This window comes from Stegastes partitus, unplaced genomic scaffold, assembly GCF_000690725.1.
Source record: "Stegastes partitus isolate 25-593 unplaced genomic scaffold, Stegastes_partitus-1.0.2 Scaffold253, whole genome shotgun sequence".
NCBI lineage: Eukaryota > Metazoa > Chordata > Actinopteri > Pomacentridae > Stegastes > Stegastes partitus.
Window position 1 is genome coordinate 190,983 of NW_007577984.1, and position 22,562 is coordinate 213,544.

Below are 22,562 nucleotides of genomic sequence, written 5' to 3' on the forward strand. Positions count from 1 at the left end.
ATGAAAGTCCTGAATAGGGTTAATAGACTGGATCCTCCAGAACGTCACAGTGAGGCATTTATTTCTACATAATTTTACGATCCTGTGCATCAAGTTTTGCATTACAGAACTAGCAATTTATGTAAAACGATTTGAAAAAGGAAATATAATAGGGTCTCTATTTATTGTGTTTTCATAAACTAGTGAGCAACTTAAGCCTCGATTATACAACCTTGTGAATGCACACGGACACAACTGATGCATACGAGGAAACTTCAAAAAGTTCTCGGCCTCACCTGAAAACAACTGTATACTATAAAACCTTACGTTCACAAAACCTCAAATGTTTGAAGCAATCGGGAAAAAAATGAGAGGAAAGCTTAGAGCTGGCATGATGTTGCTCCGGGACAATGTGCCCGTCCACACATCACAGGTGGCAGAAGCGTCCAAACTGTTGCTCCATGGACCTTACCTACACGAGCTGGCACCATCTGACTCCTAGAAGTCACACAGGGGCAACCTGGACTTCTCATTGTCCTGGAGCAACAGCACTCCAGCTCAAAACTTTCCTCTCCTTGCAAAAAAAATGACGACAAACCTTTGAGTTTTTGTGATATAAAGCTTTATAATACACAGTTATGCCCTAAAATGAGGATTACGCCCCTTTGTTTCCAGGGGAGGTTGAGAACTTTTTGCAGTATCCTTGTGTTTATCATACTACTTTCTAGTCTGCTTGGAGGGCTTTGCTCACTACATGCACAGGGGTTGCCCTCGTGGTATAGTAGCTTCCCTGACACAAGTTGTTGGGCTGTAGGCAGACGTTAGCGGAGGGATCTACTCTTGTGGACTCGAGGAGATGACAAAATTTATGTCATGTGGACCAGCGTGTACTCGAGGATACGTGAAGTATAACACTCATCTGACCATGAAAATACTACTTGACTCTGCCCCACAATCTGCTCAGCTGTAATGCATGCTCTGCTGCATGTGCTGCAGACAGCGTTGAGAGTCGTGCAAAAAAGGAAAAAGAACACCCTCTGCTGGACAAACTATGTTATGACACCATTTCTAAATTTCCCCAAGCTTCTTTTTACTGGAGCTGCTCTATTTAAACACCCTGTTGTTGTATTCCACTGTCAGAGTTTAAAGGGAAAACAATGCAAGAGTTTCGACGAAAAAATAAAAAAATCCACTGTGACCTTTCTTGGATTCCACAGGCTAGTCTATTTGTGGCCTGAATGATATCTCTGCATTCTGCCCTTTCACTTAACATCCCAGCATCGCCTCCATGCTTTTAATCTATTGATGCGCCTCACAGTAAAAACCATGATTTGTACATATTGGTGAAGGATTTTAAAGACACTGGTGGGTCTTTATCTTAAATTCCTTAAGTTTTACATGATAAACAAAAGAAAATATGCCGGCATGACCTGAAGCCAAAGTGTCTTTTGATTCCAGTGTCGTGGTCTGTGCAGCAAAGTTCTCAGGCTGTGTGTAGTCATAGATACCTTTGAATAGTTTGTTGCAGATATTGAGCAGAGAGGTTCAGTTACCACGTCTCTTCAGTTACTGAAATTACGTTCAGCTGCCATGACGGCGGCGCCTCCTTGTTGTTGTTACTGCTGAGGTGAAACTCTGTTGGTCTGTAATCATGTCAGTGTAAATCAACGTAAAAACACCATCAACACCAGCGCTTGCTTTATGGAGGCAGTTCCAGCTGAGTGCAGATTCTAAAACCTCTTTTTCTTGGTATTTCTTTGTGCAGACTGGACTAATGAAGGTGCTTAATACGTGCCCGTTACTGGCAAAAGACAAACAATGCAGCTGTTTTAAACTGTACATATCGTATTTCATTCATGTTGCCTGTCAGCTCAGCCAGTTTATATTAATGCAAAACTCTGAATGCAAGCCATTTGAACTCTGTGTATAAACATCATATATTCTGTTCTGTGGCACTTATCCAGGTTGTTTTCTCCTTACTTGTGTTGCATGTACTCTCAGATGTACGTCGCTTTGGATAAAAGCGTCTGCCAAATGAAATTGTTGAATTGTATTAAATTTTAAGCATTAATTTGAGGATATTTCTGCCAGGTGCTTGAGATAATGGGGTGAAGGTTATAATTGTTAGTTACTGAATGTATCAGCGAGGTCAGAGCAGCTGTCCATGGTTGCGGGTGTGTGTCCAAGATGTTTGTGATCTCTGTTTTTTTGTATTAAAACATGTTTTCTATCCATTCCGTGCTTCATCTTAAAGGCTTTTATTAAATTTAGATTAGTTTGTGCAGCATTGTGTTGGCTTTTGGCACTGCATTTTAAATGGAAACATAAATGAGACTTAACCGACTTGTAGCTTCAGGTGTCTTTGAGGATGACGAATATCTTTTATAGATTTGCAGTAATGTGCTTGTATGTGTGCTTATGAAGCGTCAAGTCGCTCTCCCTGCCGTGGCTCAATAAGCAGACATTAGCATGGTGTCATTTGTAAGTTGTTTGTAGGATTTTAAAATGTTCTTTGGTGACTCTTAGTGGCGGTATTAAAAAAAGACACCAAGAGTGAACTAAATTCTTGACACCTTATGTCTTTTAAAATGCTTTGACAGATGCTATAATCACAGGGTTGGTGGAACTACATGGGGAGGGGAGTCAGGACTGTATTGCATGTGGCTGGTAGGTGGTGCTGTAGGACACAAGATGTGAAAGAAGACTGGCCCTGCAGAAACAGACTGGCCCTTTTTTTTTTTAAACAGAGGAGTTAGCCTTTAGCACCACACATCCACACATTCAATGCAGTCCTGACATCTACTCCCAGGTCATTTCACCACCATTCACACCTTGAATAAGTGAGTTTCTGGTTGCTGACAACTTCTTCGTGAGGAATAACCCACAAGTTGGCCTCAAATAAGTACCTGACACTTCCTGCCAGTAGTTTAGAACTGAGGAGACCTGGTGGATGAGTTGAAACATCTTCAAGTACTAAAGAGAGGACCGGCTACCTTCTATTTAAGTATTTGTCTGGAGTGAGGAGGGGGAGAATTGGACTATTTTTATCTGGTGTACAGTTTGAAAACAAGACTGACTGGTTTTTACAGTTGTGACTAAAGGGGGGTGCATTGCTCTGGGGTAGTTGATGAGGTGCTTCTATTCTGGATTTAGTAGCATCAGAACCTTGAAAAATTCACTGAAAATGAGAAAATATTTACTCATTTTAAAAGATTTAAGTCGTAAGTTATGTTAGAACCATAATCTGTGCTTCCACACTAAAGTACAAAGGTGCTTCAAAAGTTCCCAGCCTCACCAGGAAATGTCGCAGGACAAACATCGTTCTTGCATTACGTTTCAAGATAGTTTACTTGAAGCTGTTCTCTCCTTTTTTCTTTGATTGCAAAAAATGACAGCAAACATTTGCGTTTTTGTGGACAGTGATATAAGGCGTTGCAGTAAACAGTTATGCCCCAAAATGGGAGTCACGCCCCTCGTTTTCGGGCGAGGCCGAGCGCCCTTCTATAAACTCTGTAAATATTCTGCTAGCTGCTGAAGTGACCCAATTGCAAGCAGAACAACAAACGCATCATGTCAAGAGAGGGTTTTTTTTAATGTAAAAATACATCACTGTGCTTCAGCTACAAATCCATGGTTACTGTGTTTGAGATGAGATCAGCATCAACAATTCACAAGCCACTCCACCTACAAAATGAGTTAGTCTGAAAAAGTAATAAATATAAAATGATGTAGATAAAAGTTTTGTTTTGTTTTTTAAAAAAACAAACAGAAACCCTCGTACCTGATTATTAAACATTTAAATAACCAAAAGTTGGCTTTGCAATACTTAAAAACACCTGAAACTAACATTTCAGAAGTGTACATTAATCTCATTCTCAACAAAGAATACAACAGGAGGTGATGCAGTTTGTTTCCACCCCTTTTGCAGGTGCTACCTCAGTTAAAAGTGCGATAAGGTTAAGTGGCTTTCCACTGCAGGAACGAGGGGCAGGAGGGAACATTTATGGTCCCCCCAATCGGCCCATTTAGACTTTGTTTCCATCGTGGTGTAGGATCCAAGATCTTCTCCAAAGCAACGGAAAATACTAGTTATTGGACGAAACTCTGTTTTTAAGAGCATGTAGGAAATACAACAGAGGGTTTGCCGTGTTGTGAATATTTTGAGGATAATGTTTGAGAGAGGACTGCTACTCGAGGAGGAAGTCGAAAAACCAGGAGATTATGGCGCTTGTTGTCCCTTTCAAGATGAACCTAACAGCCTTGTCTTCTCCAACTTGAACCACCACCGCCCAGGAGTTTGTACTCCAGAAATGGTGCCTGAAAGAGGCTCTACTGGGATATTTCCTGCAGTCAACTCCCATGTAAAGATTCGGCTTCCCCTAACACAGCCCACAAGTTTCTGCAGTGGAAAACAACTTATTGGGTCCAGAAAACAAAAAATTAAAAAAAGACAAATGGATTCCTCTATACAAATAACAAACCATACCACTAGTTTGTTAATTCTGTGTAGAGAAAACCACTTGCAACCTTGAAGAGTCCATTACTAACATTCCGTAATACTGAGAGAGAAAAATGTAAACTGTTATCCTAGACTTTCTCCCAAAAAGGAGGCAGCAACATTATTTAAAGCCACAATCCTTGATGGGAACTGACAGCCCACGGCCCATCCGCTTTGGTTGTCTGAAGGATGAGGTTAGATCGCTGTCGTTAATGTCCATCTGTAGTGAGCTTATAACAGTGTTTGAGCAAAAAAAAAAAAAACGTACTAGGATAAAGACTGAAACGACAGAAAATGACAGTGTCAGTGCATCTCACTGTGCTCAGAAGGCATCTGAAGTTACATTCCTTGTAAACAGCAAAACAGAAAAGGAAATAACAAATAAGGATTGTGCCTTTAAAAACAACCAAATACTCCCATGAATCGACAGTACAGACTCATGCTTGAAACAGCTGACAGTTCCAGCTGTTCACCCCTGTCTTAAAGAAACATTACGTCACCTTAACATTTACCCTTTAAAAGTTCTGCCTGTGTAAATATCAAGACGTGTTTTATTATAAATAGTATTGGTTCCCTTGTTCTCAATACTCCCCAAGTACAGTATCAAAATACAAATATTTAAAGTGAAAACACCATCTAAAAATCAACCTACAGTCCCTCTGGAGGATTTTCGTAACCATGGCAGCAGCAGGAGAGGCATGGTGACGGCGTGGCTCCGTTTCCACCAATCCCACGCTTTTGCTGCTAAAATACTCCATAAATAAAAGTCGTACTAAAAATAGAATTTTCCCGTTCGTCAGCGTAAAAAATAATAAAATCCAGTGTCTCTGTCATACAACCACCTTGCCCTTGATGTCCAGCTTGGTGTTTTCACTCGCTTTGTTGGACTGCTCCTCTGTGAGGGTGATGTATGAGTACACCAGGCTGCCAGCAATACTGCAACAACACAAAGAGAGCAAAAGGCGTTAAAGCACACAAACACCTGTGCAAAGCTAAGTATTAATCAGGAAAACGAAGCTGTGCTTAAATATGTAAAACGCAGAACAAATGAAGGATAGTTTCAAACATCAGGCGTTTGTAGACGCCTCTTATGAAAGTGAAAATGTTTTGGAAAATCAGGTTGTTTGTGTATCAAAACAGCATAAAGGTGAACGTGTTGCGGCGCATCACGAGCTGCAGATTGGGTCGTATTTCCTAACAAGATCAAACATGCATGTCTGAATTCCTGCAGCGCTGCGACACATTAATGTCAGTAATATCTCTGTCAGCACTGACCATTGAGTTTTTTCACCAGAAGCAAATATTATCGAATAGTCTCAGTTGCAGGTCATAATAAGGAACAAGAACAATCCTCAAGCTAATAGGTCACCACTGGGACTACAAGAGCCCTGAGGAGAGCAAAGTTCCTTTTTGCTATGGATTCTTTTAATCAAGTCATTATAAATGAGTCATTTTGTGAGGCTTTCATATGAGAACTTTTCATTCAAATTCAACTGGACATAAAGATTTCACCTGATTTTTCTTTCCTATAAAGTACATTTTACAATTTTTGCAGTGCAGCTGAAGGGGATGGGAACGTTCTTGGTCACGACCCTAATTAGTGGACAAATTAAAACTGTAAACCAATGATGGTGCTAAAATGTTATAACAATTAATCCTGAATATTGAATTCTATAGCAATCCGTCCAATAGTTGTCAGCATATTTCACTTAAAACCACAAATGTAAAACTTTGGGTTTTAAGTTTGGGTTTTGTTCAATTCCAGTTCTTAACTATTCTTGACTCTGTTTCTTGAAGAGGAGGCAGTTTGGGGTAATACATGGTAAAATCTTTCCTTTACATGAATGCATAAGTGATAATAATCTAGTGATATAATATATAATGAGGAAACATTTCTCTGCATTGAGTACTTTTATTTAAATACCATAGTGCATTTTCCTACTCACATAATTTTACTTCAAGTATCATTTTCAACTCAAGACTTCTAGAGTGCAGTCGTAGTAGTTTTGCTGAAGTACAGGATCTGAGCACTTCCCCCACTGCTGTCTATCAAGGTAAACTAACACTTAACAACTACATGAATGAATGCAGTTCCTATGTTTTTTAAGCAGTGAAGTAAGCACACGCAGACTGCAAATGTCCCTTTAAAGAAGCTGCCGACATAGATTAATGGCTTTGTTATGGGAAGTGAGTCTCTCCTGGTGTGTGAGAGATAAAAGGACCAGCAGGTCGTCGCGGTTACAATAAAGTGTTGCTATGAGAGGTCATAAAATCAATCCGTAACAAGCTTTGATAAGCACAAGAGTTACTGGAATACTGTTTGTTTGCCGTCACAGAGGAAAAGCAAAGATTGTGATCATGTGACTGCAATGTCATTCTGCATTCTTCAGAGCAAAGCTAAGTGAATCGCTATTTACCGCAGATAAATATAAAGGGCAGAAACAGAGAGCTAGATTAAGAAATCAGTGGTCTCTTTTCCAGTTTCTGACGTATTTTGCTTTTACTTCACCTACTTTACTGTAACAGCAGGGTCCAATCTTGTCCATGTAAAGCATTTTGTAGCGTTTGCTCAGTTGAGGTGATAGTTACAAGAAAAATCACACAATTTGTGCCGTTTACCTGCTAATTAAGCAACTCAGCAACAGCAAATAGATTATCTGAGAATAATACTAGGCTTACGATTGATGATTTATGATGCACGAGGAGACAGAAAGATATTCAACTCGCATAATGTGGTGCAGACGGATAAACAGTAGCTGTTAACACGACACTGTTTATTCGAAACTAGAGTGTAAACTGTTAAGGAGCCGTTAAACAGAACTGCAATTACATTTTCATAATGCTCTTCTAGGAATTTGGAATCGGTTCAAGATGCCCAACCCTACTTACAGTGTCACTAGATATCATTAAAGCCACTAGGACAAAGTGTCTGAGAGCTAATCATGTCCTAAAGTCGATGTTGACACTGACCTGCTGGTGCACAACAGGAAATGTAAGAGGGCCATCAACATCAGCAGCATTCATTCTCCAGCACCATGAATATCTACACACAGCTTCATGCAAATCCATCCAAATCTGACCAAAGTGGTCGACTGAGAATGTTATCTACGGAGCCCATATAACTGTCTGTAATACCACACTGCTGACTTTGCTCCATCAGCCTAATAGTAGAATGTTACACGGGGGAGGAGTTGTGCTTATGTTCCTAAAAACATACCTGATGTTCAACCCTATGAAGTTAGTCCAAGAGAAAATGTAGTCTCCACTGAACACCATCCCGATGTACGTCACCAGGACATTCTGTGAAACGAACAAAATACAAATGAAGTGGAGCAGTTTCAGTTATTGCGTGTTTAACTGTTGCTTCACCGAACATCCAGCTCACCTTGACGCATCCCACGATCGCGGTCGTTAAAGCCGAGTTGTATTGCGTACAGAGCACAGTGGAATACATCAGTATAAACCTGCCAAAAAAAATAAAATGTTATCATCGTAGACATGACACAACACTTGTTCGAGCATGAAATCCGATTTCACAATGTTAACGCCACGTTGCAGACAAAGGGTCACTGTGAGCTTCACACTCAGAAACAGCAGTGGCCAAGAATTTCATTACTGATACCACAGTAATGACATTTAGATTGGTTTAATCCAGATGTTGCACAAACACATTCTTCATCGCACATGCATGCATTCTACGCTGAAGCTTTGGCCTGTATCTTACCCCATGATACAGGAGAGGATGAACTGGGAGAGGAAAAGCGCATCGGACCAACCATCATATTCCACAGCCTGACAGGAGAAGCACGGCGTAAGAAACAGTGGAAACACACATGCACACATTTAAAGCACACAAAAAAAACAAGGGCTCATGACTTTTTTTTAGACCATATTGAACATCTGAGTGCAAATAACTTGTTTATTATAAAATAAATAGTTTTAAATTCCAACTGTTCGCATATGCTTCATTGTGACTGTGTATGATATTATATTGCCACATAATTGCCAGAAGAGTGAAGTTCTAGCTACTGTAGCACCTACAAATCAATAAACTCACAAAGTTCCAGACAAGTTCAAAGCACAGGATTATATTCAAGCTGCGTCAACATCTCTGGCCAAAGAGGATTGGTGCTAAATATTAGTAAGGCAGGGCATTTTATGATATATTTCACAGATCTGCCAACTAAATCGTTACCAAACAATTTCTTCACCAATATGTTTGTAAAGGTGTGTAATAACATGTTTTAAAATGTTGAAGTTCAACTCCCGTGGGAAACCATGAAAAAACCTGCTCAAGTTAGGGTACCGATTAATGATTGTAGAAAAACTTTTTCTTTTTTTTCTTTTTCTTTTTTAAATCGGGCCTTAAGTAACTTATGAGGGTCAAATCAGGGTTTTGTCATGATTCTGAGTTGACTGTTAGCATTTATATTTCGCCACAAACACCCCATTGTTGAAAAAGGCCACACTCACGTTACATTTACATTCACAGTAGCTTTTGTTTCACATACTTATAAAATACTCAGAGCTATTTCTCATTCACAGTGTCAGAAGCTTCTAGAGTCATTGTCTATGTCTTCTTCAGACTCAACAACATCATGACAGCAGTTTCTGTATGTGATGCCTTTACAGACTCCACAGGCTGAGATGCTCGTGACCCCATTCTTCTTACAGCTGCAATCTCCATGACAATTACAGCTTGTGAACTCAGTAGCTCCTCAGGAGCCATGGGGTCTAGTGTTGGAACTGGCTCATACCCATGCACACCTAATGTTCATCCATAGTCACTGGGCTTCAGAGACCTGCTCTGTAGAAGGATCCAGTCCAGGTCTACAGGTAGGCTCAGAGTGAATGCTGTGCAGCTGCACTCTGTGATAGAGGTAGAGTCTCTGGTTTGATCACTCCTGCTGCCGCCTTCCTTGAGAACATGTTGTACCAAATTTCACCCAATTTAGTATCTGGTCCCTGATAAATGTACTGGAAAATCACAGTACCAGCCTGAATCACTGCCTCCCTTATTATTTTTCATATTTTTGCTATGATGACAATAATAATAATAATAATAATAACTTGAGCAGGTTTTTTCAGCGTTTCCCACGGGAGTTGAACTACAACATTTTAAAACATGCTATTACACACCTTTACAAACATATTGGTGAAGAAATTGTTTGGTAATGATTTAGTTGGTCGATATTCATATGTTCCCCTTACTATATACTCAGTGAATAATGTTATATTATTGTTATTTTTAAGTTCAGACAAGCTGATTATTTGTGATGCCGCGCCTACAAGCAATTCAAAGACATTACTTCATTTGATTGTGGACTTGGTGCCATTATAAAGCTCTTATAACGGCACCAAATCTGTGACGTACAGGCAGCTCTGTGCGGGAGTGTGTGTTCAGTTGCACGCCACACTTCTTGCCTTATTTTCAACAACATCAAGCTCACTCTGGGGTGAACTCTCTCATACTGAGGCAAACATTTTAACTGCCTGCTCCAAATGCCATGAAAAACACTCTCCTTTTATGGTTATTTTTAGAAATTCTGGATTTTATACTTTCGAGAATAGCGTAGGGGTACTACTGTGGAAACACTAATACTTCTCTATTTTCTAGAGCTAGAAACTACCAAAATCAAATTCCGTGCTTTTACATTCTGTGTAAGAACTCTGTGAGTCATTGCTTGTGTGTCAGATCAGTGAAGGAATGGAAATGAAGTGAGTTAACTGAGCACTGAGGAGATTCCGGGAGTTGATGACGAGACCGGCAACACAACTAACTCAAACCTGCAAATTCAGCATTGAGTTTCCAATAGCTTAAAAAGTTCAGCAGCTGGTGTCTCTACTGCGATTATTCAGTCAAGGGCAGTTGTAGGCGCTGCTGTAATAACTCTGCGAGGTGCATAATAGCATCTTTGTGTCTTTCTGGCTGCTGGGCCCCAGCTGGGCAAACCAAAAGGTCTCTGCCAAGACTGACCAACAGCACACGCCCAGCCTTACACATATGTGCACTCACTTTAATTTAGGATTAAACCCTGCAATAACTGATCAGCGCTGAGCCCACAAACTCCCGACAGGGCTTTAACTTGAAGGTTTGGCCACAAGAACTGCCATGAATACAGAAATTTGGAGGTTTGAAGGAGGAGAAGTAGAACAGAAGAATCAAAGTGCTCACCTTCTGCATGTCTCCAGTCACGTGAGCCAACAGCAGAGTGGGAAATATCATAAATAATGCATTATAATACAATAATCCATATTTCCCTAACTCCTGCAAAAGAAAAGGAAAAAAGAGCAGAGAAACAGATGGGAAGGGAACATTAAAATAAGCACAGCCAGAACAGAGAGTTATTCACAAGTCTTTCAGTGCATTCCTCACTAACTAGCATACAGATGTCATGCATGGCCAGCCCACTGCACTACCTAGAAACTCTTATTTCTCACACGACGTCACCCACACACACCCTTCTGTCTCCCTCAGGACTAGCAGATGGTGCTCTACAGACATCATAGACTAAATCTGGATGCCATTCTGCCTCTGCTGTAACGTGAGAGCCAAGTCGTCTGCTCGTGTGACATGAAAAACACGTAAAATAAGCTACCAGACTAAAACGATGCTTAAAAATCCAAGAGGCTGTTTAAAATCATCAGTAAAGCAGCACTGCAGTGTTTTAGAATACCATGGAGTCACAAATGATACTTTCTCTACAAAAACACATTTAAATACAGCTAATTAAATCAGTCGGTAGGGAGTGAAAAGAACCAAGTCAAGGTATTTGTGCACACTGAGTTCCTTTAAACGAGAAGCTGAAGGACAGTTTGAGTTCTCTACATTCACAAACATCAGCTCAATGCCAAAAAAAGCTCCCACCCAACAATGGTCACTATTCATCAGATCTTGCTGCCACATACCTTTGCATCTAATTTTTGTTTCACATAGGCTCCGTTGGCAGCAGTCAGAACATCGTTCATGAGTATGAACGCGTAGCCGTGGAGGTCAAAGGACAAGTCGGCACTATGAACAGAGAAAACGGGAGAAAGTGTCAAGAAAGTAAATACGTGTTCTGTCACTGACAATTTAGCTTTAGGCCTGCTGTGATTCAGCAGAGCTCCTTTAACTATAGCTGTACAACATGACCCTAGAACATTACATTAGTGTGGACATATATCAGGACAAGGCAACCCTTTGTAAGTGAAGGTAATTCTGGCCTGCTTAACAGCTGAGACACCTGGATGTAGTAGAACTTACCTTGCAGCGATAAACGCCCCAAGGATCATTGTAAATACTGTCAGTTGGACTGCCCTGGAGAACTTCTTCCTGCCACGGGTCAAACACAAGGACAATGAAATTCGATCTGACTGCTCTGAGCTGTAAATAAATGCCACTGTATAAAGAGAAAAGCATGTATCACAGAAAATGATGATAAAGAGTGTTACGGGGAATCTTACTTCAGCAGAAATCCCTCTGCCAGCATTGTGAATAAGACGGAGAATCTCCTGAGGACAGTAAACATTGGCAGGCTGGTGGTGGAGGACGTAAATTGAGATAGCAAATAGTTAGTAAAAACATCATCAGCCATGGCAATGAAGTTCAACTTCCTCTTTGATCAAAGCTTAAACCCCTAGAAAACTAATCACTGTGTATCAAGGTTACATATTTAGAAGTTTTGCCATGAAAATAATCCCTTTCTGCTTAAAAATGGCTTAAATGTGACTTGTCTCCTGCTATCTCCACTCACTGCAGCTCAAGCACACCTGATCACGTACAGCTCTGCTCAAACACTGTAAAACTTCTCTGTGACACACACTAGTAAGCTGTAATATTAAAGTAAGTCAGCCATACATGTTTGAACTGGAAACTGACTGTGAAGAATAATAGTAAAACAGAAACCTTTAAGTATGTAATACCCTAACCCTTAAGTTAATGAATTAGATTCCTTAGGTTTGTTTCATTAAAAAACACTGTGTGTCTGAGTTTTTAGACTATCGCTGGTAGACAGCAATTTCAAAGGGGAAATGCATCAATCTCACTCATAAGTCCTCCGGCACTTAAAAAACACCAAATTGACATGCTGACAAGCACAAAAACAGGGAGGGTCTTTAACTGTCGAGATGATTTAGAGACAAGAACTTACTTCAGCCTTTTGGTTCCAAAGAGACCAGTGATTTGATTTCCCACATAAAGAAGAGGTAGAGGAAACGTCTAGAAAACATGAAAATATATTAACATTTTGCTGAGAAAGAACAGCACTAATGCAATGTAATGCATTATTTAGAAGTGAAGCCATAAGAAGACAAACTGACTGATAGAAGCTCGACAGGCAGCTAAGCTGGGGCTGCAACTATTTTCATTGTTGACCATTTTTGTGATTACTCAAATAGTTGTTTTGTCTATAAAATGTTGGACAATAGTTAAAGATGTCAGTCAGTGTTTACCAGAGCCCAAGATAGTGTCCCTAAATGTAGTGTTTTGTCCACAAGCTAAAGATACTCAGTGTACTGTCACAAAGGAGCAAAGAAACCAGACAATACTTGAATTTAAGAATCTGGAATCTGACAATTTACTCTTCGTTTTCTATTAAACGAGTGCTCAAACCTGAGTCGTCCATCAAAAAATTTTAATTAACAGCTGACAACTGACTGCTCTTTCTACTTCTACATACATTTATGGCTTGTGACAAAAAACTGCAGGATATATTGCGGAGAACTTTTAACCCAAAGTCCATAAGGGTATAGTCTAAACAAAAATGCATTTAAAAAGTAGTGCCCAGACATGGGAACGAAAATCATTTTCTAGCCACTTTTTCATGGTTCACCTTATGGTCTATTCTGCTAGCAGATGAAAATCAGATTCAAGGCAATAATGTTAATTTTTTTTTTAAAAAGCTTGTTTCAGTGTCTATAGTTGAATAGACTGGACATATTTGAGATATGGACAACAAAATAGGACATCGAATTACCCCTTACACAGACTTCTAGAAACGTTATGGTTATAGTCTCACCTTTTACAGCCTATCAAATTAATCATCAACTATTCTGATTATCAATCTGTAACAATGCTCTGCCTTCAGCTTGGGACACTTGAATATTTTCTGGTTTCTTTACTCCCCTATGACTGTAAACTAAATATTTGTGGGATGTGGACATTTGAAGACGTCATGTTGGACAATTTGCACCTTTTTTCTGCCATTTTATAGACCAGACAACTATTCGATTAACTGAGGAAGTAATCGACAGATTGATCGACAGTGTAAACGGAGGTTATTTGCAGCTCTGCTCACCTTGCGAGGTATGCTCTCATCAAAGTCAGGGAAGCTGATCACCCTCGCAGCCTTGCCCACCCACAGCACAATCACCGTGGCCAACATCTGCACACAAGAGCAAATCAGTACGACTGCTCTACCTGGCTAGTCTTCAGGGGGGAAAAATGTTCGCTTTAATAAAAAAAAGGAAGAAAAAAGGAGGGACGGTTTTCAACTTACTTGTCCTATACCGACACATATTGAAGAAGGGAACCTGAAACAGCAGAGTTGAGTCTCCAGTCAACGTTACAGCACACTGTAGTTAGCTAACCTCGTATTTACTGAAATGTTTAAATACGCCTTGGCAAAATGCTACAGAAAGCCAAGCCGCCCCGTTTCTGTCTGTTTACAGCTCGGTAGCCAAAAGTTGCCGTTAAGCTAATTAGCTCCACGGCGTCGGCTCGACACAACTTCCAGCAGCTAGCTAGTCGGCTAACGCGGCGGCGGCCACACTTGAAACCGTTACCTGTAGTTGGTGAGGACGCTCTTGTTCACCACGACGATCACAAACGAGCTCAGACCGTAAAATCCGGCGGCAAACAGCTTCACGAACAGTGTCAGAGGTTTGTCCGCCATCCCCGACAAGTTCTCATTCCTCTGTGAGTGTCGGCTCTTCCTCCCCTGCCATCATCACTCCGCTGGCTGGCTGGCTGGCTGGTTCTCCCACCGACACACAAACACACACGCGGGCGCGTGCGCGCGCACTCTCTCTCCCTCTCTCACACTCACACACACACACACAAACTACACTGCATACACACACTCAGGGACGTCGACGTTTCACAACTTCCGCCCTCACATCACAGAGCCTCAACTAATTTAGTTTAGACTTTGTTGTTGCTGGAAATTAACATAAGAATAATGTAAAAACATCAAATACGGCGCAAAAAAAAAAAAATCAAACAAACGTTTTTTTAGTTTGTTTGTTTTACAGATTGGTTGGAAATTTAAAGCAGGATGTGGATGGAAGTTTATCTTTTCTGCAGCATTACTATTCCCCCCATACTCTTCATACATGAATATATATACTGGGGTTAACGGCACAGCACTTCCTGGTTTGAGCCGGACATGTGGCCTGTTTGGTCCAATCACAAATTAGAACGTACATTCATTCATTACTAGACATATAGTTGTAGCTAGAAGTGCAGTTTTATAATGTTTAGGATGTGTTTGGTGTCCGAGCAAAATTATAAAGGCAGCATGCAAATTATTTTTTAGACTCTAATTTATATTGTTACACTGTAAAATGTAATTTATGTGCCACATATATGGAACAAACTCCCAGAAAACTGCAGGTCTGCTGCCACACTTAAATCAGAGCTGAAGACTGTTCTTTTTTCCTTTCATTAGGTAATGCATATTTTAAAACTGCACTGAAACGTCTTTATTTACATGTGATTGTATTTTCTGATTCTCTAACTTTTATTTATGTTGAAATTGTCTTGATGGTTTTTTATGTTTCATGTTGCCTTGCTTTGTTGTTGAAATGTGTTGCAAATAAACCTACCTTGTCTATAGCATTATAAAGGATTTTAGCCAAGTAGACTCATCTTTTCTAGTTACCTTAATGCAAGTATGCGTCTTGCTACTTTCAAGTTAAGATGATCACTGGTCCATCCCTGTAAATACTAACAGCCGGACTGGCCTGGAGAACTTCCTCCTGCCACAGTAGAACAATGAAATTTGATCCGATTGCTCTGAGCTGTAAATAAAAGTCACCGCTACTTTACAAAGAGAAAGTCTTGGTATCACACTAAACTAAAAAAACTAAAAAAAAATTACCAGGAAAAGTGTCACATCCTTCTTGATCCTTCTTGAGCAAAAATGCCACAGCCAACATTATGAATAAGATGGAAAAAACCTCCTGAGGACAGTAAACATTGGCAGACTGGTGGTAGAGGACAGAACTTTCAGAATTTTGAGTTTTCCTTTACATAATAAAGACATTTCCACCATGAACAGATGCAGAAAAGGCAGAAACTGATGCATAAAAATTCACCATTATGCAGGAAATTCAAAGTTTCCTGGGGTGAAAACTCATGGATTCCTAATCAGTCCCCCGAGTATTCAAATGGAACCTTCAGCCATGTTTCCCCTTTTACAGTTTTATAGGCATTTGCGTGCATTATTTATTCTAAAAAGTAGAGTTGTCACAACAGCAGCTGCAACAGAAGCAACAGAATACATGATGTCGTGTTTACTATTCAACCACAAGATGGAGGCAAAACACATGCTTATTTAATACATGCAGCAGAAGAAATAAGTTGATGTGAACACATTCACATATCGCATTGTGTTTAGGAAAGAGTACCTCCCGGTATATTTGGGTCAAGGGTCTGCTAAACAACAAAAGGATACAATAGACTTCTATGTCTTTAAAGGGAAAATGTCCAAAACAAAGGCCCCTCTGAGATCAGACAGCAGAAGTCCTCTGCAAAGACAATGAGGCTGCAGATGAGGACTCTGGAAGGGACCAGCAGCAGCCTGTGGAGTCATCGTGGGACAACATCCAGCATCCTGACCGAGCAGACTGTCCACTGTGCCAGGATAAACAGACAACACAGCAGCCTGAATCAGACACCAAGCTGGGACTGGTCCTTCTGAGAAGCTGCTCCCGAGTTACCAGATTTACCAGACAGCAGCTAAAGATCAGAGCATCACGTGTCTGGCTGGAAAACATTATTGCCAGCTGGCCCCGTGACGATTTTCTTATTTAGGATAAAAACAAACTGATTCTTGTTGGGAATTCTTCCGTATGTTTTTATAGTAAATTTTCAATCATGTGAATTGGCTGCTACTCACTGAGTTATTATTAGTAGTTTATTCAATGCATCTGTCCTCCTTTCATTTTGAAAATTGGCCATTTGGCAAAGCACATTGAGCGACATTAAATATGTAAAGAAAACGATGGGATACTGTAAGGTTCAAAAACTGTACAATCTGCTAAAATACCAGAAAATATCATTAAAGCAATGACATTTTATCTTATTCAAACACAGTAAAACTGTGTAATTGTATGGACAAACATAGTAAAAAAAAACAAATCCGACTGACTGAATGATCATTATTGTTGTATATAATATATGTTATATTGATTTTAAAAAAAAAAAGAGCTTTTACAAGATTGAATTTCCCTTCTGGGATAAATAAAGTATTTTTCATTTCATTTCATTTCATTTCAGTAATACTACAAATTACTATCAATCGCTACAGCTTTTTAGATGTGGAACTGGTTAGTTAACAGTCAACTTGTAAATTAATACATTTTTCTGTGATATCATTGATGTTATCTACAGATTTAAAAACAGGGTCAATCTACCAGTTGATAGGTTGAAATTATTTTGAATTTTTTCAGTCCTTCTAAATATTTTTTCTTTTTAAGAAAAGGCAAATGTCTGTAAAATAATTAAACTTTTGGTATCTTTTGGTGCTGCCTATTTGTATATATTTTTCCATTTAAAATGTTCTTTTCATGCTATATACTTATACAAGTTATTTTATAGTGACTACAAACTTACACCAGTTACATGCTACTACTTAATTTACTTTTACAGATTCCATGTGACACACAGTGATTTCACCAGAATAAGTCATCGAAGACAAAAGCCCATAAATGCAGTCATTTACTATCAGGAATAAGATTTACAGTAATTTTGCCTCTTTGAACCAGAGCTTTTTTACAGTAATAACCGACCACAGAATGAAGGAAAGCTTTCTCACCTGACCTTGCAAAAGCACATGTGTATTTTGGCAGGTGGTTGGGGGTTAACCTGACGTGTCTCTGATAAGACATATGTCTGTGCATGTGCCACGTTGTCAAACACAGAGAGTTGTTGAGTCAACCCCTCATTGATTCTCTTTTTCAAAGAAGAATCAGAGGAGGACATCCAACCTGAGCCATGTCCGGACTTAACGCATCTCTCGGATACTTTGTGGCCATTGTGATTTTTGCAGCCTTAGTCCGCACGCTCCTGAGAAAGTGGCCACGGTTCAGCTTCATTTCAGAGTTTGCCTCCTCTTTCATGCTGGTGGCATGCTGGCTGGAGGTGCAGACCATTGTGGAGGTGGGTCAGTGGGCCGGGGCCTTGGGTCCTGATGTGGCGGTGACCATGCTGTTTGGCCTGCTGCTGACCCACGGTGTCATCTGTGGTGCTGCGTCGGGAAATCCCAGCCTGGTGGTGCAGAAGTTCCTGCAGCTCGAGGCCTCCACCCTGCACACTCTGCTGGCTGTGACAGCTCAGTTTGCCGGGGCTCACCTGGCCCTTCTTGCAGCTGTGTACTACTGGAAACTGGAGCTGACAGACATGCACATGATCAAAAACCTGATGGCAGCAGAGTGCAGCACATCTCTGCTGGTTTCTGTGCTTCAGGGCTTTTTTACTGAGTTTGTCTGTGCATTTATCCTTCATCTCATATACTTGAGCCTGCAGCGCAGATCAGCTCTGATCCGGGTGCCACTGATCGCTGTCCTCCTCACATTCTTTACCCATACAGGTAAGTCTTGTGTGAACTCCTGTTTCATCCTCACAGCATTCAAAAGCAACTCAGTCATATATTTCATCCTCTGCTTATTTAGAGACACCACACAAAGGATTGCCAACATGCAAGAATGTGTTCGCACATTTATATTTTTCCCTACAGAAAGATTACCTTTCTACCATTTCTGAAAACAAACTGAAACTTTTGCATCTGCTTCCATGGTCTTCAAAGAGTCTTTAACTAGTGTAACTAAAAGCAACTAACATAAGCTTTACTTGTCCATTCTTTTCTGCAGCCAGAGGCTACACCTCAGCCTACATGAATCCATCGCTGGCGTACGGACTCACCTTCCACTGTTCTGGATTTACCTTCACACAGTATGCAGTGGTCTACTGGCTGGGCCCTCTCACAGGTAAACCACATTAAATCAAATATATGTGCTTCAGCAGTCAGTTTTTGAAAGGTGAACAGTCTTTACGGTGTACCTCTTTTTTCCAGGCATGACTCTGGCTCTTCTTTTGTACATGGGTCATATTCCGAGGATTTTTGCCAAGAACCTTCTATATTTCCAGAAGACACGTTTCAGAGTACCAAAAGGAGAAAAAGCAGAGAAGAAGAAGAAGAAGTGAAAGATTATCTTTATTTCAAAAAATCTACACTTGATAACCAATGCTCAATGTCCAAAAGATGTTTACTTCAATTTAATAGAACTGTGTAGAAAATTTTACATATTTGGGATGAAAAATAATGACAAAAATCTATTTAACAGATCCTTTCTTGTCTCTTGTTTTCAATGAAACCATGTCTAAAGTCTTTCCCATTGGAATAAAAAAAAGGGATCTCCAACATGTGTATGACACCATATAGTGGCCACCAGGTGGTAGCATCAACAATGAGGCTGCTACAGGCAGCAGTATGGGCCAAACACTAAAGCAATGACGCAAACACAATACAAGCTTGCATTATAAATAATGTCTGATCCATGGATATATGAAATCAGTCCTTTTAAATTTCAAAGTGAAGCGAGAGGAACTGCTGCGGTTACGTACTGGCAGAACTCCGTGCAGCACTGGGTTTAGAAGACTGTGACTTATCAGGCTCTGTGTCTTTTGGTTGATTTTTAGTAGATGCTTCTGGATCTGTAGACAGAAAGAATACAGTCAGTATCAGGTGTTTGCAGTGAAATCTGAATTTACTGAATTACGCAGTGTGCTTGTATGTGAGGCATGTTCTGTACAGGTGGCGAATTTCACTAATAAATCCAGGAATGTCAGCCTGTCTGTGTGCCTGTTCTTTTTATATCTCTGCAAATATACATCTGATCTGCTTTACATTTGGCAGATTTACTGCTGGGGATCCAAGGAAGAGCAGTGTCTAGGGTAAAGTCATTTGGAATATTTGTGATCCTATATTTGGGGGTCTTTTTGAGATCTTCGGTGGGCCTTTAGCTACTTGTGTAAGGCCAGTGCTAAACTTTCAAGTGAGTACATGAGGGTGAGGTAGTGTCCACGTGACGTAAGTTTTGTCATCTCCAAAAGGCTGCAAGAGTCTGGGCGGACCCCCGTTTGTAAGCCCACAATTTTTTCATGCAATTATGCTACAATAGCAGTAGTGCAAATCCTCAGTGGTAGCATACAAACATGGAACACAGACACCGATCTGCTGTGTATGTTTGCAACGGTGACCTCTAAGTATAATAACAACAACTATACACTGAACGTGTACCACTAGAAAGTGGTATGACGACAACAACTGCTCATTCACAGTATCTGCAGCTGTCTGTGTGCATATCCACAAGAGAGTATAATTAAGGCTCAAGTGGCTCTTTTTGTTCAGCAGCATCATTAAAAGGCAAATGCAGAATGTCGCCAAATGTCACTCTGATAATAGGTTCAAAGACAAATGATTGGGTTACAGATCAAAGACAAGATCTAAAAATACTGTCACACATCAAGGACGTTAGCAGAACTTATCATTTGAGGTTAGTCACCTGGCTGCTTTTGCTGCTCCAGCTGAGCCTCAGGTCGGTCCACCCATAAACAGTAATCTGGATTGTTCAGCAAGGTCTTACTCTGGCCACAGCTGAGACACCTCACCACAGTGAAGCGTGTCTTGTTCTTCTTTCCTTATGAGATGAATTAACAACAAAAAGAGTATTTTATTATCCATTTATAAAGCACACACACACATGAACTGATTAACTAAAAGCCTCTACAGTTTATATTCAACCTGTAACGCCAGGTAACAGGAAAATGACCAACTTGCTTACTTCGTTGTCTCGTTGTAGCTGTTACACCCGGGATGAGCAACGTGCTGCACTTCTTGCATAATGTTCTCTTCACTGATGGGTCTCTGAAACAAAATGAATCATCAACATTTTAGTCCATCCAATGTGCTTCAACTTCTTCATCGTGTCTGTGGGCATCAACCTCAAGAACACTGGTTTCTACAGATGTCACAGTAGGATACGGCACTTATCTAGATTGTTTTCTCCTGAATAGATCCTTGCCTGTGTTGTATCTGCTCTCAGATGTACGTCGCTTTGGATAAAAGCACCTGCTAAATGAAACTGTACAATTGTAGGATCCATAGGAGTGTCTCCAAAGCAAGAGAGGTGTGCACATATATATATATATTATAAACTACCCCCAAAATGGAGACACAATTGGTCAAGATATCACAGTAAATGAATGAACAGTGTTATAAGCTACAATTAAATCATTAGTTACGGAGTTGAATCTTGAGCTCCACACAGTAGACATTATTTTATTATAAAAGTCTGGTCCATTTAACAATTCTACAATTTCATTTAGCAGACGCTTTTATCCAAAGCGACGCACATCTCAGAGCAGATACAACACAAGCAAGGATCTAGTCAGGAGAAAATAACTGAGATAAGTGCCGTAGAACAAATTTAAGTGTGATAGGGCGCTGATGCCAATAGCAGGCTGTGTGGGAGGTAATAGAATTCTTTTTTTTCCCATGCTGTCAAGTGCAAAGGTGTTCATTTAGTGAAGATACTTTTTTCCTGTCATATCAAGTGTTCTTTAAATGGTAAATTTTCAGTTTCACAGGAGGATAGTGGCATTATTGTGCATACGAAAGCTTTACAGAACAAGACCCAATGATCTTTAAAGCAACTATCAAACTATGGCTATGGGTAGCAATGAAAACACCTTTTATTATACCATAATTGGATGCAGTTTGATAAATGATCACACATGGACAGAACGTTCAATTTTAAAATCATACATAAACTATGGATGTTTTGCCAGTGAGTGAAATTTTTTCCCTTCAAATACACTGAAGCATCTCCTGGCTGTTTTGAACTTTAGAACACAAAATGTAAACTGTACCCGTATTAGTGATGTACTTAAAATGACTAGTAACTGTAAAATGAGAAACTAAAGTACATCAGTATGTGATTTCTCCTATTGGCATAGTTTTAAACTAGCCTTTAATAAACGTCCTGAGCTTTAGTTATATGTTTTGTTTGTTGTGTGCCACCCCTATAATATCAGTGGATCCCCTTAAGAAAACTTTTTTAAAGTGCTCCTAGTTTTATCATATAAAAACACCCTTTAAAAACCCTTGATATTTATTTATGAAGGTACAAAAGTAGAATGTGTGCTCATGTATGTACATATAAAATCAACAGGAACACAAACTTTGCTAGCAGATGAGGGAAACTTACTCATGAAAAGACCTCCAGTATTTACAGACCAAAGCATTAATTGACTTAACTTACTGTCTGAGAACTAAACGTCTGGCAATCGTCCTCTGTGTGAAGCAGTAGAACCGAGCCAGCTCCACGTTGTTCGGGTTTTCAGATAAAACACAATGTGCAGCCTGTAGAGACAAAACACGGTTGAGTGCAACTAGCTTAGCACGACAGCTAGCATGTTAGCCGCGTGGTTTCAGCCGTTAGCGTCCTGACAACGACTCTATTTAGATATTTTCCTACCTGGTACAGATAATTTAGTCTCTGGTAAGCTTCTTTGTCTTTTAAGTGGACTGCCATTATACATAAATGTCAGAAAATACAGACTTTTAGCTTCGTTCTGATGTTACAGCAGCTTCCGTATGACTTCCGCCACGTGACACCTCCAGAATAAAAGCACAGGAAACACCCCAAGTACAAAATAAAAACACCAAAATCGACACCTGTATCTGCACTGTTAGACTTTAGTTACTCAAACAAAGCCCAGACTAACAAAAAATAAAAATCTTCATATTCTACTGTATAAATCATTTGCTCTATTACACTACTTACATTATTCTAGTGTCAAATTGCAGCTTTAGCAAAA

General features: G+C 40.0%; 3 protein-coding genes across 3 annotated transcripts; 1 reads left to right on the forward strand and 2 right to left on the reverse strand.

Annotated features, from left to right (window-relative positions):
• Window positions 1–3,549: 3,549 nt before the first annotated feature.
• On the reverse strand, window positions 3,550–14,436 carry slc35d1a (solute carrier family 35 member D1a). Its single transcript, XM_008281958.1, has 12 exons — window positions 14,243–14,436; window positions 13,957–13,990; window positions 13,756–13,842; window positions 12,610–12,677; window positions 11,924–11,995; window positions 11,724–11,792; window positions 11,387–11,489; window positions 10,653–10,745; window positions 8,202–8,269; window positions 7,863–7,941; window positions 7,695–7,777; window positions 3,550–5,413 (listed from the first exon to the last, which is right to left on the reverse strand). Exons 1-12 carry the CDS (start codon window positions 14,350–14,352, stop codon window positions 5,308–5,310), a joined length of 972 nt encoding a protein of 323 aa, XP_008280180.1. The 5' UTR covers window positions 14,353–14,436; the 3' UTR covers window positions 3,550–5,307.
• Window positions 14,437–17,164: 2,728 nt separating this feature from the next.
• On the forward strand, window positions 17,165–19,090 carry aqp12 (aquaporin 12). Its single transcript, XM_008281964.1, has 3 exons — window positions 17,165–18,270; window positions 18,551–18,667; window positions 18,754–19,090. The coding sequence occupies exons 1-3, from the start codon at window positions 17,676–17,678 to the stop codon at window positions 18,882–18,884; spliced, it is 843 nt and encodes a 280-aa protein (XP_008280186.1). The 5' UTR covers window positions 17,165–17,675; the 3' UTR covers window positions 18,885–19,090.
• On the reverse strand, window positions 18,876–22,368 carry rpp21 (ribonuclease P subunit p21). Its single transcript, XM_008281963.1, has 5 exons — window positions 22,220–22,368; window positions 22,004–22,104; window positions 20,525–20,607; window positions 20,246–20,380; window positions 18,876–19,394 (listed from the first exon to the last, which is right to left on the reverse strand). Exons 1-5 carry the CDS (start codon window positions 22,274–22,276, stop codon window positions 19,297–19,299), a joined length of 474 nt encoding a protein of 157 aa, XP_008280185.1. The 5' UTR covers window positions 22,277–22,368; the 3' UTR covers window positions 18,876–19,296.
• Window positions 22,369–22,562: the final 194 nt, after the last annotated feature.

Excerpts from the sequence above, each read along its gene's own strand:
- slc35d1a (XM_008281958.1), bottom strand. The coding sequence starts at position 14,352 with ATGGCGGACAAACCTCTGACACTGTTCGTGAAGCTGTTTGCCGCCGGA. Across the intron at positions 11,996-12,609 it reads TTTGGAACCAAAAGGCTGAA|CCTGCCAATGTTTACTGTCC; the intron begins GTAAGTTCTTGT and ends CTCCACCACCAG. Across the intron at positions 7,778-7,862 it reads CGATCGTGGGATGCGTCAAG|AATGTCCTGGTGACGTACAT; the intron begins GTGAGCTGGATG and ends TTCGTTTCACAG.
- rpp21 (XM_008281963.1), bottom strand. The coding sequence starts at position 22,276 with ATGGCAGTCCACTTAAAAGACAAAGAAGCTTACCAGAGACTAAATTAT. Across the intron at positions 20,608-22,003 it reads AGACGTTTAGTTCTCAGACA|AGACCCATCAGTGAAGAGAA; the intron begins GTAAGTTAAGTC and ends ATTTTGTTTCAG. Across the intron at positions 20,381-20,524 it reads AGCTACAACGAGACAACGAA|GAAAGAAGAACAAGACACGC; the intron begins GTAAGCAAGTTG and ends TCATCTCATAAG.
- aqp12 (XM_008281964.1), top strand. The coding sequence starts at position 17,676 with ATGTCCGGACTTAACGCATCTCTCGGATACTTTGTGGCCATTGTGATT. Across the intron at positions 18,271-18,550 it reads CACATTCTTTACCCATACAG|CCAGAGGCTACACCTCAGCC; the intron begins GTAAGTCTTGTG and ends TCTTTTCTGCAG. Across the intron at positions 18,668-18,753 it reads CTGGCTGGGCCCTCTCACAG|GCATGACTCTGGCTCTTCTT; the intron begins GTAAACCACATT and ends TCTTTTTTCCAG.